The sequence below is a fragment of the Podarcis filfolensis genome, assembly GCF_964270895.1.
Source record: "Podarcis filfolensis genome assembly, chromosome: Z".
Classification (NCBI taxonomy): Eukaryota; Metazoa; Chordata; class Lepidosauria; order Squamata; family Lacertidae; genus Podarcis; species Podarcis filfolensis.
In genome coordinates, this window is record NC_139617.1 from 10,622,450 (window position 1) to 10,641,684 (window position 19,235).

The following is a 19,235-nucleotide window of genomic DNA, read 5'->3' on the forward strand; positions in this document are numbered from 1 at the left end:
TACATTCTTTTCATATAAGCTAGCCTTGTCTGGAGGGGTTTATCCCCACCAAGTAAATCTTATGTTTTCTTTCTTGGATGCTCATGCTGTGTTTCAGGAGTGGTTACCATTTATGGTCGAAGGGGTGCATTTACCCTTGGAGAGGGGGGGTGGAGCATTGCCAGTGGTGGGTGTATCACCTTACACATATAGGCACCGAGCTTCCTTTCTCAGCTGATCTGTGCGCTTAATGGTTCCTCTGTGCTTATCCAACCAACCATCAGTATGGGGAAGCTGGTAATTCGTACAGCCATCCAGTTGCCGGGGTGGACAGTGATACTTTAACTTTTCTGCCTCCCTTATTGCTGCCTACTTCCTTTTTGCCATTACTACCAAAATTATTGGGAGGCTTGGAACAGCCTGAAAAATATGGGGGTTTGGATCAGGTCTCTGGGTTGGGGGCTACCCACCCACCCCTGCTCTGAGATTGATTGATTGTATATACCGCCCTATACCCAGAGGTCTCAGGGCAGTTCACAGAATAAAATCAAAACAAGCCAATAGCCACCCCCCAAAATTTAAAAGGACATGGAATGTCAATCAAATCAACTACTATTTGTAGTAGTAGTAGTAGTAGTAGTAGTAGTAGTAGCAGCAGTAGTATTTCTGTTCCCTTCTGAGTTAGGAAAGAGATTTTGCTGGCACACAGTAGCTAGCTATCTCCAGTATTTCCTCTCTTTTTTAGTTCTCATGATTGGCAAGAGAAGCTATGGGGTTGTTACATGCTTCAGTACCTTTCCTAGGTGGCAAAGGTCCAAGAGAGAAACCATTAAATAACTAGTAAATTCTTCAAGGTGGTCCCAGGTAGCCCAGTAATATCTAATTTATTAATTTTGAAAGCCTTTCTGTTGATGGAAATGGTGCTTCTGATTAAATTGGGCAATGGGTTAAAACTCTCGGTACACGTCTCAGAAGAGGTATTCCACCTTCTCTCATCCATAAAGAGGAGTGGGTGTCTCTTCTTGGATGGCACCTGCAATGATCTGTGTGCATAAGCTAAACTTATTTTTATGCATAAAACACAGGCTTAGTAAATCAACCAGATTTACTCATGGCATCCTCTACTTATTGTTTCTAGCTATGGATGACAGTTCCCAGAAAGACAAGTAGTTTGAAAAGGTAGTGATTTTTGCATCCTTAACAAGGTTGCATTTTCTTTAAAGGCTCCTGGAACTGGGAGGGAGGTATGCCTTCAAAAAAGCTTAGTTTTCGAGTAAGAAAAAAGGGGAAGCGAATCACGCACACACTAATCATAGAATCATAGAACTGTAGAGTTGGAAGGGACCCTGAGGATCATCTAGTCCAACCCGCTGCAATGCAGGAATATGCAGCTGGTCCATACAGGGATTGAACCTGCAACCTTGGTGTTATCAGCACCATGGTCTAACCAACTGAGCTATTAAAGACCTCCAATCAAACGCCCTACAGAGAGAACCTTTTACTTGTTTCTCTCCATATTTTATACAAGCACATGTACACGAAAAATGCAGTAGAAGGAAATGAAAAGTGGAAGCAGCACACATAGAAACAAGTGGACCTGAACCAAGAGTGTTTATTTTTTAAAAAATACTTCACTGAACAATAGTTGTAGGAGAAATCCACTCCACCAGAGTTCATCTTTCTGTTAAGGTGATAGAAAATGCTTTAATTTATTCACTATCATCATCAGATTTGGAAAGCAAAAGCATGGCCACTTGAGGCAAAACCCAGAGCCCTGTATGTTCTGCAGCATGCACAATAAATAAATTTTATGTCAAAGAATTACAGATTCTGGCTCTTATGATGGAGGTGGGGAACCTGTGGCCTTGAACCAGATTTTGCAAGGCAACAATTCTCATCGCCCAGGGACTCTTGGGAATTGAAGTCTAACAACATCTGGGTTCCCTATCCCCTGCTCTATGAAATAACAAAAATTAGAACTAGCTTGCGTGTGTTTACATAATCTCACACATACAGAGCTGTGACATGCTCCTCAGGCGTCTTCCCCAAGAGGAAGCAGAAGGCATTGCCTCAAACTCTGAAAGCTATCTTAGAAACCGTATGCAACTTGCCACAGTTGAACACACTTAAGGCCCACTGATTTCAGTGGGAGTTTTATGCCATTGTGCTCCTACTAAAATTAAAACAACTCAAAATTAAAACAACTCCCACCCACTTATGAACTTTGGCTTATAAATATAGATTTTAAATAAAAATCTGAGACTCGGGCTTTTCTGACTATCTCCCATTCTGTGTTTATATCAGGGATGGAGAACCTGTGGACCAGATGGTGACCGGCTCCTAATTCCCCTCAGCCCCAGCCAGCATGACCAATGGCCAGGGATTGTGGTAGTTGTAATTCTGCAGCATCTGGAGAGCCACAGCTTCCTCATCCTTGGCTTTTAGGGTACAAATGAAGAAGGCAGTCTTGGGTAAACCAAATCACTAATTACTGTAGTGATGCTGCATTTTGAATAAACTGAAAAGCAAGTTCCCCATCCTTCCCACAATAAAATCCAACATTTTAAATACAAAACATGCAATTCTTTGCATGTCCAGAAATAAAAATCTATTTATTATTAATACCAACTTTACATAGTTTTCTACATATTGCCACCTTCTTTATTTTTTTATTTTTTATTTTGTATTAAGTCAAAAAATAGAGAAGGAAATCATCCTACCCTTTTGCTTTAAAGTGGTGTGCAAACTTTCCCTGTCACACAAAGTGTTCCTGCTATTACAAAACTAGGAAAATGTGAAGGAAACAAGCCTTTTCCAAGAGATTTCATAAAACAGTTAAACTGCTTATATAAAGCTCTTATTTTTTTCCCTAAGAAAGTTTTATAAAATTAATGAACAAGTAAAACAGGTTTCAATCATTCCCACAACCATGTGCAACTTTCGCTCGGTTTAATGGAGAATTCAGCCTCAGTCTGAACATCCCCAGAAGAAATGGATGGCCCTCAAGCCTTATTTATCCTGTGGCATAATGAGTTCATAATGGCCAACCTGACCATCTTGCTTTAGCTGGTGTAACAAGTCTTCTTTACGCCTCTTTCGGCTAACCACTAAGAATCTATCACGGCCCTGTCCGTGGGATTTACTCTTAAGCCCGTATTGTTGGGCTATCTGATGAATCTGTTTGCGCTCATCGTTGGTCAGTTCTGTTGAGAACGTCAGATCAACTTTGCTGTCCGAGAAGGCATAATTCTGGATGATCTGTTCAACATCTTTCTTTGCAATTTTTGACCCCCTTTCATTGTCCATCCCAAGCCCTTCCCTTTTGAACTGTTCCTTCACGGCAATCGGTTCTCGGATCCCTTCCCCACTTTTCCCCAAGCCACCACCTGTCCAGCCCATTTTCCTTAGAATCTGATTCCCAATGTTGTCTTCCTTGATCTGCTGCTTCGATGCTTCTTCTGCTGAACGCCCGCAGATCTCGTTCCTTGAGATGACGTCTTCGACGGTGCCTTTTTTCAGGTTGTTGATGACTGTTGGTTGGGTTCTTTTCAGGACTCTGACAGCCTGTTCTGCCGCCATGTGCTTGACACTCTTCTTGACCCCAATTGCTTCAGCGATTAATTCCTTTTCCAGCATCACCTTGCACTTCCACCGGATCCCCATCACCCTTTCAAAGATGTACTCCACTGTCATCTTGTTGAACTGAGCAGTGTCGTTCAGGGTGCACACAGGGTTCATGGAGTTCTCATACACAACAAGTTCCTTCAGACTCTTCTTTTTGGGGGGAATATGAGTGGCCCCGCTAAATTTCCGAACCTGGACTGCTTTGGTGGGCCCACTACTGGACTGGGTCTTCTGGAGAACTTTCAGCGCTTCGTCTGCTGCAGCATGCTTGCTTGTTTTTTTCGTGCCATACCCTTCGGCTAAAAAGTGGTCCTGCAAATAGACACAGCAGCGCCACAATCTATTTGGCATCATGGCATATTTGTATTCAATTGCCATTTTGTTAAAGGAGGCTGAATTGTTCAAAATCCCAATTGCATCACTGGCGTTTTCTGTGAGGACAAAGTTAGTCCAATGTTTAGCTGAACTGGAACCCTGCTGGGGGTTAAAGGTCAGCTGTCCAGGTGACCATTCTTTCGTGGAAGTGACAGTGTCTTCCAAATGCTTGAGCACTGGAGGGAATTCAGGAGGAGATTTGCCCTTCTGACACAGCACTAAATCCTCCAGGGTGGTGTTCTTGTACTTTCGCTGGGCAACCTTAACCTCCACAGGCTTTTGCAGCAGAATCATTGCCAGTTCCGTCGCTCGGTCCCTTGATCCATTTTTGCTGCCGGCATAACCTGTGGCCAAATATATATCCTGACACCTCACCTCACAAGCAAAACCATCTTTTAGGAGCTTCTTGTTATCAGGAAGGTCCTCAGGGGAAAAATATTTCAAGTGGGAATAAATATACTCAGGGTTTGTCCTGCAAGCCTGTATGGATCGTGTCAACAGAAAAGTGTAGTTAATTTTGTCTGGCTCGCAACTAGCTTCAGGGCTAGCAAGATTATTGCGGACTGCCACTGCAAGTTTGTTAATGAAATACTGCTTGGCTACTATAACCGATTTGGGAAATGTTTCAGAGGCAGCCTGGAGAAGAGAAGGCCCCCACAAATCTGCTGCAACACCACTGGCAGAAGAGTCTTCGTTTTTGGAAACCACTTCAGCTTCCATCTGGTTTCCCTGGGTACTTCCATAACCTAAACCTACTGTTCTGGAAAACTGTGTGTCCTCATCCTGGGTACTGAAGCTGCTGAAAACCCGATCAGCGTAGTTTTGGATTTGCTGGGTTATGTTCTCACTGGCCTCCTCTGCTTCGTTTTCTGAAGCAGGCTTTTTTCCTTCATCTGGAGTATTGCTGGCTACAAAGTGTATAGGTTCAAAACGAGGCCTGACATGGTATTTGGCAGTCTGCTTCCTTGCAGGTTCGAGACCTATGCAATGTAAGAAGTTAAAAGAGGATTTTTAAAATGAAAAATGAAACATGGGTGAAATATAACTTTTCTCTGCAGGCATGAGAAATTGTAACTTTGGGCCGGGGGCGGGGGGGGGGCAGAAGGGGAAGACAGATTTTCAAAATATTATATTCCATAGCTGTGTGATTAAAGCTATGGCTGAAAACGCATACAGTCCTCGGAAGATCCACTTACTTAATGGAACTTATTCTCAATTAAGCATACATAGGACTGCAACTTCAGTATTCCAGTGTCAGTCAGTTTTATTTAGTTTCTTTAGTGGGGGGAGAGAATTGTAAAGTGGCAAGACTTTGCAATTTGAAAGAGGAAGCACTTTTGGTTTGGGAACTACAACTATATGTTGCAGTGTTGCAGTGTGGAGGTGTATCTGAGGATCAATTTAATAATCCAACAATGGGGCAACAAAGAACTGCTGTTGCCTATATTAGGTTCTGACAGTGATGAACCTTCCACAGAAATCCTGTTTTGCTGTTGACAGTAGGAGGGGGAAGAGTTACAGAGAGGTGAATTAAAGGGACAGAGGAGGTGAAATGAAGTGAGCAGAGTTAAAAAAAGGAAAGTGAAGGAGACATAGAAAGGTAATACCAGCAGATAAAAAGGAAGCAAAAGAAGGTGAGAGAGAAAGGAAATAATTTTTTGAGAAGGTAAAGAAAATGTGGAAGAAGGCATGAGCTGAGAGAAAGAGGAAACAGGCAGAGACCTAGTGATAGAAAACATTGAGAAAGAAGGTAAGACAAAAGTAAATGACAAGAGATAAAGGACTGAGAGGGTGCAAGGAGGAGGCAAAGAGAGGGAGGGAGGTGTAGAGGAGAACAACAGAGGCAACACGGGTGATGTGAGTCCAAAAGTGCAAGGTAGGCAGAGAAAAAGGCACCAGCAGTTGACAGAAAAGTTATGGAAAGCTAAAAAAGTGACAGAAAGCCTTTTGGAGGGGAATATAACACAAACATAATGGTGATGATGACTTGCCCTCTTGCTCAGTGTTAACCATGGAGTAAAGATAAAATATAAAAGAGGACACATCTACTAAAAGCGTACAAAATTTGACCGACGATATATTAAATATTGGCTCACATGCTTTTAAAAAAAATAGTGTGTGACGTGTGCTGAGATGTTAGCACAATTAAGTATAAATCAAAAGTGAAAATCTGAATGTGGGTCCCATGTTGCTGGTTGGGATTTAGAGGTGGGTCTCAGGTCTAGATTGGCTGAAGACCACCGTGCTGGTGCAACTGTTGCAGCGCTGGATTTCTCAGCTGCACAACGTTTAAAACTCACTCGTCCACTAGTGCATGAGGCCTTGGGACAAAGAATATTAGATACAGCCCTTGGTCTTTTCATGCCTGACATTGCTGATTCATTTATTGTCATTAAAGAGCCAATTCTGCTGTGAATGGAATGGAGGGAAATGGAGACACTCACTACGAGATGGAGAATAGTCCGGCAGGGAGCGTGGCCTTTTAGTTGCCTTGGCATCAGGCACCAATTCAAATGACGGCATCTCGCCAATGTCAATCCCTTCGGCCATATGGAGGACTTTCTCCATAACTTCAGGGCTATACCTGCATTTAAGCAAAGGAAGCTTTAAGTTATAGATTGTCATTACAAAAACCCTCCTTGCAGCTCTACTCCTACCTCTGCCCACCAGAGGACTACCTAAGTGGGTGTCCTGTTGGACCAAGAGATGTGTGGTTACAACACCTTTTCACACTTTTGCCCAGCGAAACATAATACAAGATACAGGAACACAGGAAGCTGTTTTATTCAGAGTCAGGCCACAGATCCAGGTAACTCAGTACTGTTTATGCTTGGAATAGTCCATGTGGCTCCCTCCATATATTGTTGGACACTAGCTCCATCATCCCTGCCAAGTTGTATCCAGGCTGGGGCTCATGAGAGCTGGGAGTCCAGTAACATCTGGGGGGCCACAGATTGGGGTAAGCTGCTTTTGGCGAAACGAAAACTATCTGGAAACTCACAGCTATACTAAAGAAAACCGTGGATGCAAAACTTTCCATCATGATATCTAACTGGCAACTATCTCCAGTTCAAATGTAAACAGTGGACAAGATAAAGGAATATGCTGGCGTTGATCTTTGGCACAAGGGATGCTATGGAGAGACACGTGGCATTTCCAGCAGCAGGGTATGAGAAAAGAACCCAGACATTGTGAGGGCAACTGTTGTGACAGAACAGATAACGCTGAGTTAGAAGGACTAATAGTCTGGCCTGGTACAAGACTCTTTCCTATGTTCCTAAACCTTGTTGATTTCTGACCCAGTTAAGTGAATGGAGTAAGGCAGTCACTGGTCAAGGACAGCTTGATTCTTAGCATAAGCAACCTCTTCCCCACCAGCACTTTTTTTAAGGCTGGTAGCCAAAACAGGGAATACTGCACTGAATACTTCAAGGTCTGTTTTCAGTGGCTGCTATGTCATAATGGCAAAGGCCACACCATACATTTAAAGCACTACTGTACCACTTTAGACAGTCATGGCTCCCCCAAAGCATCTTGGGAATTGTCATTTGTTAAGGGGGCTGAGAGATGTTAGGAGAATCCTATTTCCCTTTGAGAGCTACAAACAATCCCTCTTCCCATAGAACTATGTAAACTTTGGCTCTCAGAGGGAAATAGGGGCCTCCTATCAACTCTCAGAACCCTGAATTAACTACAGTTCCCAGGATTCTTTGAGGGAAACCATGGCTGTTTAAAGTGACACAATGTATGGCGCAAGTGTGGTCCCAGTGGTAAAATAAAGGTATTTGGCTCAAAATGAAGTAAAGTTAAGGAAATGAGGGCTGCCTACCAGAGCAGACCCAAACAGGCTACAACAGTGAACATGGCAGACTGTTAAAGATCCCCACAAATATACAAGGCCTTAAAATATTTGGAGAAATATTGCTTATGAAATAGAAGATTTGTCAAGGATTGGTTTTGACCCACAACAGTGATGCCAAGCCAATAAGCAATGTTCCTTTGAAGAAGACCTGTACAGTCTCAAGGGTGTTGGGAACTTGCAATTGTTTTGTGAGTCAATAAAGAAGCTAAACAAAAATTTTAATATTCTGCCTTCCACTGGCATTGCTCTCAGCCTCTGTTGCTGCTCTATAATGGCAATCAGACAGATATCAATGAGGTGCTCCCATGAGGGCTGGGGAGATGGAGGCTAGCACCACCACCTATTGTTGTACTACCCCTTCCTTATTCCTGATGAACCCTTATATGGAGAACAGGGTGAATAGGGGGCTATGCAAATTGCCCTTGCAAAAAGAAACTTTGGAATATTCTTCCTGCAGAGATTTGTCCAGTTTCCTCTGTTGCCTTTTGAACCAAATGTGAAAGAGTTTTTATTCAATAAGTCTTTTCATGGTTAGTCCTACTGCTGTTTTCCCAAAATATTTTATTTACTGTGCAGTTGATGTTTTTAAATGGGTGGTTTTAGTGCAGCATGCCCTTGTTGATTGCACTGTTACTGGTTTTCTGTTTGCAAACTGTCCGTAGTATTTAATTGCTAGAAGAGCATGACCAAAATATTACATACCAAACACTAATAATCACTGCATGGAAAGGAAAATGAGTTGTGAACAGAGAGTAATGGGAAGAGAAAGGGGAAGGGTCAAAGGTGAGTGGTAGAGCATACATCTGCTTGGCATTGAGGTCACAGGTTTATTTCTTGACATCTCCAGACAGGGCTGGGAGAGATCCCTGCCAGATATTCTTGAGAGCCACTGCCAGTCATTGTACAGGATGGGGAGTGGGCAGCGGCATAGCTATTTATTAACAATTAATTAATTAATAATACCTAGGGATGGGGAGCCAGTGGCCCTTTAGACCTTGTTGGAGTCCAGCTCCCATTATCCCTAGCCAATAAAAGCCAAGCTCAGTGGAGCTGGTGGAAGTTGCAGGCACAAATTCCCCACTGCTCTTGTGAATTAGAAGAAAATCTTCCTCTTGTGAACTTCTGAACTAGGCACACCAGTGGCTGGCGCTGGACAAGGCAGCGTTTTGTACCTAAAACCACTGTAGGGAAGGGCTGCAAATCAGTGGCAGAGCAGCTACTTTGTTGGCAGGAGATCTCCCAGGTTTATTTTCCTTGAAACCCTGGACAGCCGCAGCCGATTAGTACAGAAGACAGCATGGAGCTGCATGGACCGGTATAATAGTTGCGCTGAGTCCCTAAGCAAAACAACCGGAAACAGCTTAACGGCTGAATCAGTGAAAGTATGCTCAAGGCCAGGCGTGCGTGGGTGGGTGGGATCACAGAGTTGTAGAGTTGGAAAGGATCCTGAGGGTTGTCTAGCCCAACCCCTTGCAAATAAGGAATCTTTTGTCCAGCACAAGGGCTCGAACCCACAACCCTGAGATGAACAGAGCCTCATGCTCTACCGGCTGACATATCCCAGCAGCTCAACAGACCTCTATTAACAACTCAAGCCCCCTCCTCCTCCTCCATTAACTGCGATACGCACCCAACGTGTCACCAGGGCTGTACACACCACCAGTTAACCCCCCCCCAACACGTGTCATTGCGCGCGCGATCGATCGCTGAAGTGGGGAAAAGAAGCAGAGAAGCGCCCCGCGCCTTACCTGCACCCCATGAAGACATGGTTGGCCCAGGCGTGGGAGAGCGCCAGGAGCTTCTGGAAGGAGACGTCTCCCGGGTAGTCCGGCAAGTTGCGGAGAAGGAACTGCCTTCGCACCGCCCAGTGCCGGTCGCTCTCCTGCTTCTCGCGCCAAGGCTCCAGGTCGGGCTCCTCGGGGGGAGTAGCGGCTGACCCCTCGGCAGGAGGCTGCGGCGGCTGAGGAGGCACCGGCTGGGCAGAGGAAGGTGGCCGCGGCGACAAGAAATCCCCGCCGGGCAACGTCCACCCTCCGCCGGCCATGGGCTGGCCTTGTCCGGGCACCAAGGCCAACCGGCGCCGGCGTGAGGCGAGCGGGAGGGGGGGGCAGCACTCAGGACGGGGCTCCCCGACGGACCGATCCCGCCTAACCGCGATCCGGAAAGGAGAGCGAAGAGCAAGCGTGTCCGTTCACACGTGCGTGACACCCCGCTCCTTCTCTCCCTTCAAGTGCGCTCCCCTTTACCCCTCCTCTGTCTTCTTTCCTTCTCGTGAGCATGCGCGAGCGCTTCTTCCTAGCTCCTCCCCCCAGTCCCGCCCGCTGCTTTCCATCTCTTCTTTTTCCGCTTGTTAGACTCTGCTCGCGTGGGCGGGATGGAACGTTCGAGCCGCGCGAGATCTCCGGAGGAGGCGGGGGAGCCTAGGGGAGAGCGAGTGAGTGGGGGGGGGCGGCATGGAAGGGCCGCAAGGAGCGCGCTCCACTTCTCCCACAGCGCCATCTGGAGGTGGGGAGGAAAAGAGCCCAGGCAAGCGAGCGAGAGCGCTTCGGCCAGCAAGGGGAGGAGGATGGAATCATTATTTGAGTCTGGGGTTCGAGTCCTACGTTGGGTGAGAGTTTCCTGAATTATAAGGGGTTGGACTGGGTGACCCTGGTGACCCCTTCCAACTCTACAATTCTATTAAGGCAACAGATGTTTGCTGTTGAGGAAGTTCTGTGAATGCGTTTAATGTTATGGTCGTTCTCTACAACCTATGCATATTTGGAATCAAGAATATGTTTACCCCCAAGTCATATGAGGACAATGGTTGACACAGATTTTATTCTGAGCTAGAATCACACAACTGTAGTGTTGGGAGGGATTCCAAGGATCATCTAGTCCACCCCCTGCAATGCAAGAATCAGAGTTAAAGAATCATTGGTGGATGGCTTTCCAACCCATTTAAAAACCTCCCGTGAAGGGGAGTCCACTACCATTCAATGTAGTTCCTTACACTGTTGAACAGCTCTCAACACCAGAAAGTTCCTCCTAATGTTGAATTAGAATCTCCTTTATGGTAATTTGAATCCTCTGCTTCAAGGTTTCTTACCCCTGGAGTAGCACAAAACAAGCTTTCAATAATCTTAGCTTCAGCAATTCTTTAGCAGGAGGGAGGAGCATAAACACAGATGAGCACAGTAAGCGCAGATACAGCAAATTCTTTGCTTGTAAAGGTAAAGGGACCCCTGACCATTAGGTCCAGTCGTGACCGACTCTGGGGTTGCGGCACTCATCTCGCTTTACTGGCCGAGGGAGCCGGCGTACAGCTTCCGGGTCATGTGGCCAGCATGACTAAGCCGCTTCTGGCGAACCAGAGCAGCGCACAGAAACGCCGTTTACCTTCCCGCCAGAGCGGTACCTATTTATCTACTTGCACTTTGACGTGCTTTCAAACTGCTAGGTGGGCAGGAGCTGGGACTGAGCAACGGGAGCTCACCCCATTGTGGGGATTCAAACCGCCGACCTTCTGATCGGCAAGTCCTAGGCTCTGTGGTTTAACCCACAGCACCACCCGCATCCCTCTTTGCTTGTACAGTATGTTTATTTAATCTCTGGGTTGGGGTGTGTTGTTTGTTATGGATAAATGCTACCTTGCAACAGCTTTAATAAAGGTATTTCTACATCAGTTTCAAGTCCCATGATGCTATTCAGTGTGTTTATTTCAAATCTGCAATCCATCAAACTGACTTAGATTTATAGGAAATGCTGAAAGCTTGAGATAGGTAACAAAATCATACTGCCCCCTGCTTTTGTCAAATTCCACTGAAGTATCAACCTCCCTTCCCAACTAAACCCTGATCTGCCCCCATCCTAGATTGGCAGAACTTGCTACACTTCTGAAATATGATCTGTCTTGAAGTGTTGTGGTGGGTTTGTAGGGGGAGTACCAAAACTGGGAGGCAACCACTGAGAACAGCTCTCTTCACACCTTTGATATTGGAACATGATACACAGATAGTGTTAATCACAGGTGGCTCTTGGTGAATTTCAGATTATAGTAAGGCACATGATCAAAGAAGACCATCTCCAAGACACCTTGGGCTTACGTTATGTTATTCCTAATTACTGCTGCCAACCATACTTCTGAGTGCGTGGGTAGGTGAGTGAGTTGGTGGGGAACAGTTGTATAGTTTCTGTATAAAATTACAGAATAAATTGTAGGCAAGTCAAATGGTTTGTTATTATGAATAATGATGTCATTCAACTTAAATAAAGCTTGCACTACAACCTTAGGCATGTTTACTAAGAGATAAGTCTTACAGAACTTCATAGACCATACCCTCTTAAGTTAGCATGTTTAGGGATTGCACTGCAAGACAATTAGACTTTGAAGCTGATCACACAATAAAAAGTATTTGCAAACAGGAGTTCTGAAGATGACAAGCATGCTTCTTTTTAAGATGTTGTATGTATATGTCAAAATTATCTTAGAAGAGCCATTCCCTTCTGCATGAGTGAAGGAGAAGGCAATGCCTCTCTAAGATAGTGCCTATCACCTGCTGTTACTATAACCATGCCTATTAAAATTAACATTTTAAAATATGTTTTTTAAAATGCCTTTTTGGTCAATTAAAAAGGGTTGTTTTATTTTTTTAAAAAATCAACTAATCTAGCTGATGAAACAAATAAATAGTTCTAATAGTTCTAAATAGCTCTAATAGTTTCCAGAGCAGTAATCATGCTTGTGGCAGCCAAAACAACACCTGTACCAAGTTTTACATAGAGCAACCAGCTGAAATCAATGGCCTCAAGTTACCCATGCCCATTAATTTCAACAGGTCTACTCTAAATATGACTGACACTGAAAAGAAGAAGAGGAGTTTGGACTTGATATCCTGCCTTTCACTCCCCTTAAGGAGTCTCAAAGCGGCTAACAAGCTCCCTTGCTTCCCCACAACAAACACTCTGTGAGGTGAGTGGGGCTGAGAGACTTCAAAGAAGTATGACTAGCTCAAGGTCACCCAGCAGATGAATGAGGAGGAGCGGGGAAGCAAACAACCCATTGAGTTTTTTAGCACTTAAAAAAACTAACCACTTTACAGTAGTACCTCGGTTTTTGAACGTCTCTGTTGATGAACAGTTTGGATTTCAAACACCGTAAGAGCTTCAGTTTTCAAACAAGCCTTGGAAGTCAAATGTGCCACACAGCTTCTGTATTGAGTTTTCTGTACTGAGTTTTCTGTTTTGAGGCTTCTGTTTTGAGATTTTGGTTTTCGAATGTTTCAGAACTCGAACGGTCTTCTGGAATGGATTACGTTGAAAACCGAAGTGCCACTGTATTATGGAACACGATTTCATGGACTAAATCTGCTGAAATGAACTAGAATTCACAAAACATTATAGCAGGGGTACCTGGAGTACCCTTCCGATGCTGTTGGACTGCAGCTGAGATGAGTCCCTGCTTGGCATAGCCAATGGTGAGGGATGCGAACAGTCTTCATCCAGCAACATCTGAAGGGCCACAGCTTCTCCATCTCTGACAACAAGCCATAATGCATTTGCAAGTATTTTAAAACAACAAGTCTTTGCTGTTTTAGTTCCAATAACATTTGACATACAAATACAATGTAGACTGATCCCACATGTGATGTAATCTACGTGTGCATCAAAAACTACAGCATAATGATATAAAATTAAGCTCAGTGAACACAATTCATTCAATGGATTCCAGAAATAATTACCAGGGGAAAATGTTTCTTTTTTTTGGGAGGGTTACTTTTTATTGAAAATTGACAACATTAGAAAGGTATCAAGCTCAACAGTGCTGGTTCTTTCGTGTGGGTCATGTAAATAGATACTGAGTGCAGCTGTCAAATCACAATTCTTGTTTGTAGAGAGACCAAAAACAAAAAATAGAGAGAAAAGACAAGAGAACAAGGTATTGGGAAACAGACCCCCATGCAGTGAACGTTCCAGAAAAGTTCCAAGAGTGCTCGGAAAATGCATTATTAAGGGCAGTTAACACTTGACTTGCATGATAACTTTTAAATAAACAGATGACCAATTACAGACAAATTTCTCCACAACCTTGATATCGACAATAGAAAAGTCAGTTTGTAACCCAGAAGACATCTGGGAAGGGCTGAACTACGGGGATTAAATTAATCATGGTTAATAATACTTAAGTCTTTACTAAAATGCTTCCCCCTCCCCCAGTGTTCAAAAAACACTTCACATATTTTACCGTGGTAATCCTTACAACATGACTGCAAGGCGGGCAAGCTTGATTATTCTCAGACTGGAGGAGGGTGGGCAGCTGAGGCTGGAAGAATAAGTAGTTTGCTTAAGGCTATCCTTGTAGTGAAAATGTATAAATGGTGTGCTTTCTGGCTCACAGTCCTTCCTCAGCCACTAGGGTCTGTGGAAACTTTAGTGGACCTTTTTTAATTTTTAAAAAAAAGTTAAATGAGAAATATTACTCAATCAACCTGATTATTATTTTTTTCCGAAATGGCAGAGGTTATCTATGACCCCAATGAAAAATATACTTCCCCCCCAACCCCTCCCGCACTGTCCTTTGCTTCAGTGTTAAAATTAAATATTCCTCAAGAGGTAGCAAAGTCGCGTGTTTCTCTGTTTGCTGTTCATTGCATAAAACTTGTATTTTTAAAGTTTTTGTTTAGTTTTTAATCCAAGCAAACCAACGAATTAGCACATTTTTTTCCACAGATACTTATAAACCACCCATCATATTTATATTGAGGCAAAATAGAAAGGAAATACTTTGCTTAAAAAAAAAAAAGAATCTGTCTCAGTGTCACTTGGCTACATCAATAATTTGCCTGCCACCTTTAGGTTGCTCCTCAAAGCTTTTAACTGATACACAGATGTTTGCCTTTCCAATATTCTCCCTGTCTTGCAGCGAAAACCACAAAACACCTCAGCTTTAAACACACCCCATGCACATCAGAAAAAAACGGGAAAACAAAACCAAGTCTTTCCAGATATCCAAAGACTTATTCATTCCTCCCCCTCCCAAACAGGATGGGAATTCCTAAACTCTTCCTCAAGTGGAAATCTTCTCCATCAGACATAGAGCAGCAGGTGGAGACAGATCAGAAAAAGCTAGAGAAAGAAAGCAAGAGAGAGAGGCGGGGGGGGGGGAGAAAAAAACACAGATCATCAATTAAATGCAAGGAGGGGTGGAAGAAGCATTCAAAGAACAAGCAGAGAAAAAACAGATCCCACACACAATTAAATTGAGAGAGAGAGCAAGACGACAGATGAATGGATCAATGCTCGTGCTACCATTGGGGCCCCAGACAGAGCAGCATTGATGCATCAGAAGAGTTCAAGCATGTTAAATATTTGGACACAATGCACGATACACCTTATAGTAGAGTTAGACTGTAAACACACTTTTAACAAAATGCATGGGAGCACAATAAAGTATATATGGAAAGAGAGGGTTTGCTTTTCAGTGCAGTGCAAACATTTATAGGATGGTTAAGAAACAGCACAACAGCGGTCCCCTTGGCTCAGGGCACCTAATGCAACTTTCTCTTCCCAAGAGGCACCAACCAGATGCCTCTGAGGTGAAGCCTACAAGCAGGGGCATAAAGCCAAGAGTGCGCCACTGTTTCTTTGTCACTTTCTCCCGCTGCCACAGTCAGTGGCACCCTGCACTTGAACATGGATTCATGGAGGAAGAAATCGTAAACCGCTCCCACACCATGACACCTCCATTCTGAAAGGATACCTGGCTTCTGCGGTTGCCTGACCTACCTCACAAGGCTGTCATGAGGGTAAAATGAGTAGGTTGCTTTGAGCTTTTTTTGGAAGAAGAGATCAATATGTAATTAGAAATTAATGGACACAGCCCTTGCTTGTTTTTGTGGAGCAGCAAAAGAGTACCCTCCTACAGCAGGGAAGAGGGACCTGTAGCTTTCAAGATTATGTGGGACTACAACTATCAGCCTGTACAGGCATGGCAAATAGTAAAAATAGAAATAGAAGTTGAAGTTCAACAATAAATATCTGGAATCTTCCCTGACCTTGGTTGTGACCCATGGATCAGGATCGGCCTCCCTTCGACCCTGACTGTGGGGGTTGCATCACTTCTCAAGGCAGCCTTCTTTCAAATATTAATTGATATTCTAAGAGGTCATCTGCACATCCATACAGAACTTCTCTAAAATGCTTCTTGTTCAAAATCTTGTGGAACTTCTGATCTTGCTAGGTGCCTGCCCCATAAATATATAACGGTGTGAGCAACACACTTGTGTCTCTGAGTACACAGCAGTTGAGGATCACATCTCAATAAGCTAACCACATCAGGTTCTACCTTACCTGTTTTTCCAAGTGGTGGGACCAGCTAAATGTCCCCCAAAATACTGACACATATAACGACGATACCATTACTGTATACAGTGGTACCTCGGGTTACATACGCTTCAGGTTACATACACTTCAGGTTACAGACTCCGCTAACCCAAAAATATTACCTCGGGTTAAGAACTTTGCTTCAGGATGAGAACAGAAATTGCACAGTGGCAGCGTGGCGGCAGCGGGAGGCCCCATTAGCTAAAGTGGTGCTTCAGTTTGAGAACAGTTTCAGGTTAAGAATGGACCTCCGGAACGAATTAAGTACTTAACCCGAGGTACCACTGTATAAACAATGTTTAACTGTTCTCCACACTCCAAACTTTAACTACAGTTAGTGATGTTGTCCTGAAACAAACAACCCACCAGTCAAAAACCAGCACTGTATTTTTGCTAGGAGAAATCAAAGGTCATTAAAACAACAGACCAAAGAACTCCTGTTTTGTTTGCCAGATGGAAAGGTTCAAGGAAATATATATATATATATATATATATATATATATATATATATATAAATAAATTTAGCAGGCCCTTTAGCATGCCCTTCTCTTTTCCCCTTCCTCTTTACACATTCACCAACAGCAGACCCTGAAATAGCATGCTGAAGAAATGGCACAGGCTCCTCCACCATTCAGAAGACATCTCATGTGAATCACGACATTCACATGTACAGCTGATCACAGGTGCTCTTTATGGGGCTTTTCTTAACGCCCAGAAAAAGGGTATTGGCCTAAGGGCTGTCTGCACAACTGGCTCCAATTTGCATGGAACACTCTCCTCCATTGGTGCAATGGAGGAGCTCTGGTGCCACCCAATCACCACATTAGTTCAGAGCTGGCCCCTGGCAAATGCATGAATTGGGGCTCAAGTCCCACAGTAAGGCTGGGCACGGGGTCTGGCAACACACTTGACTAATATGGGGGTAGCCAACCTTGTGCCTTCCAGATGCTTTGGACCACAACCCCCCATCAGCTCCAGCTGGCACAGCCAATGATCAGGGATGATGGAAGCTGGAGTCAAAAACATTTGGAAGGTACTACATCCTAAGGACTTTTGTTAAGAACATAGGGGGTCACCTGCTGGATTCAGACATTTACAAACAGGGCCTTTACAACATCTTGACAACAGGACAAGGTCCAGCTGAGGTGTAATGAGTTAAATAAGCATAGTGTGGCATAACAAGGGCCTTGATCCATGCATACAAAGGCAAGGACGACCAAGGTTCACATTGGCAGACTTTGGGGGAGAGCCAAGACTAGCAGGTCAAAGCTTGGATGATCACAGGATGCAAAGGCCCCTGGTTTGATGGACAATGCTGCCTTTAAACAGAAGGCATTTTCTGACAGATGCAGGATATTGTCCCTTCCCTCTTCTTCAGTTCCAACAATTCCCCAAGCTGCCTTGGGCATGGCTTCTATTACTTGGTTTCCTCACCTTTGGAAAGAAGCACACTCAGGAGGCTTCTGAGTGTTCAAGGCAGTTTTCTGACATGGTCAGCCAGGAAAAACAGTAAGACACATTCCAGCAGGTCTGTTTACAAACATTTGTGCAGAATGTGGAGTTTCAGGGCTCATGTTTGGGGAAGCTTGGGGAAAGCCTCGCTTCAGAGATCTTAAGCTAATTTCTAATTTCAGTGGAATCAAGGACAGTATACTTTTGCAGGGGAGATGCTGGAATCCCTTCACACAATTGTGGGGTTGCAGTAATTCTACAGTACTGGTGCTACTTCTTGGACCCAGCAAAGTCAGAGGCATTCCTTCAATCCCAGCATACGCTAGAATGGATCTATTTGTAATGAGAAAAAAGAACTACCAAAAGGGACAGTAGTTGGAGTTTTTCATCTCTTGCAGCAAAAAAGTTGCCCTATGTATTGACACCACACTGCTATGAATTTTCCTGCCTTGCACTAATGGCAGATAAGGGCACAACAGGGTGACGTTGGGGAAAAACCATACAGGCTCCATGGTAGAGCATAGGCTTTTAATGAAAAAGGTCCCAGGTTTAGCTCCTAGTATATCTAGCTTGGAAGGTTATTAGCACAGCCTTTATCTGACTCAGACTTACTAGCCTGAGCAAAAAAGGAAGGGTACAACCTGGTACTGAAAAGACACTGAGATTCAGCACCATGTGTACCCTCCCTGTAGACAGGATTCCAAATACTGGGGTTGAGAAAGGAGCCACAATCAGAAAGGCCCTATCCTTTGGCTAACCTTTGATGGTGGGGCCCAAAGAAGGGCTTCAGAAGATAATCTTAATAGTCAGGTGGGTTCAAGTGGGAGTAGGTAGTCCTTGTGGTCCCTACCTGCAAGTTCTCTTTTCATTAGGGATTTGAAAACTGTGGTCCGCCAGAAGTTGTTGAACTGCAACTCCCATCATTCCTAACCATTGGCCATTATGGCTGGGCTGATGGGAATGGGAGTCCAGCAACATCTGGAGGCTGCCCAGGTTCTTTATCCCTGCCCTACATGACTATGAGCACAAGCAAGTTAGAGGACAATTGTGCATAGGGAATCCATCACTGCTGTATTACTGAGCCTGGAACAGCCTTGCATTTAAGCACTAGCCTACTAGCCACAGGTGATGAGAAACTGCAATCAGATGAGTGGATGGCCTGGCAAAGAAGGGTAGAATACTTTCCCCTCAGCACAGAGGCCAAGCCAGCTGCCAGAGGATGGAAGCTAGCCTCCAACATGCTAGTAAAAATGTGTTTTTAATAGGCTAGTACCTTTGGCCTTGGGGCTTATCAACAAGGGTGGTATCCTAAAAATTCCACAGCGTCTTCAAACTCTATAGTGTTACTTTACATGGTATACAAACACACACCATTATACAGTCAAAAATAAAATAAAAATAAATCAGATACTGATTAATGTAGAATATGCATCTAGATTAACACATTGGTGGAAGCATCATGAGAAGACCATGGCTGAACGGAAGCGTATTAAATAAGTGAAGGTCCAATTCCAGCCCCATGTACTCAAGGGAAATTACTCAGTACACAGCCATGGGTTACTGTAAAAGAAGGGCAAAAGAA

The 19,235-nt window shown here is 44.1% G+C and overlaps 2 protein-coding genes across 5 annotated transcripts in view; both read right to left on the reverse strand.

Moving 5' to 3' along the window:
* Nucleotides 1-1,573: 1,573 nt before the first annotated feature.
* Nucleotides 1,574-10,202, reverse strand: NKRF (NFKB repressing factor). 2 transcript variants are annotated; one of them, XM_083595720.1, is made up of 3 exons: nt 9,589-10,202; nt 6,423-6,562; nt 1,574-4,958 (listed from the first exon to the last, which is right to left on the reverse strand). In XM_083595720.1, exons 1-3 carry the CDS (start codon nt 9,882-9,884, stop codon nt 2,989-2,991), a joined length of 2,406 nt encoding a protein of 801 aa, XP_083451846.1. In that variant the 5' UTR covers nt 9,885-10,202; the 3' UTR covers nt 1,574-2,988. The 2 variants fall into 2 exon arrangements, with proteins under 2 accessions (XP_083451846.1, XP_083451847.1); XM_083595721.1 differs by lacking the exon at nt 9,589-10,202 and adding an exon at nt 7,278-7,407.
* Nucleotides 10,203-13,572: 3,370 nt separating this feature from the next.
* The window catches only part of SEPTIN6 (septin 6), a 54,413-nt gene continuing 48,750 nt past the window's right edge, over nt 13,573-19,235 (reverse strand). The window contains exon 10 of one of the 3 annotated variants that reach the window (XM_083595743.1): nt 13,573-14,944. In XM_083595743.1, the coding sequence (XP_083451869.1) occupies nt 14,935-14,944 (10 nt within the window). In that variant the 3' untranslated portion in view covers nt 13,573-14,934. Of the gene's footprint in view, nt 14,945-16,702; nt 19,214-19,235 lie in introns of those variants that run through there. The other 2 variants (XM_083595741.1, XM_083595746.1) reach the window with 2 other exon arrangements.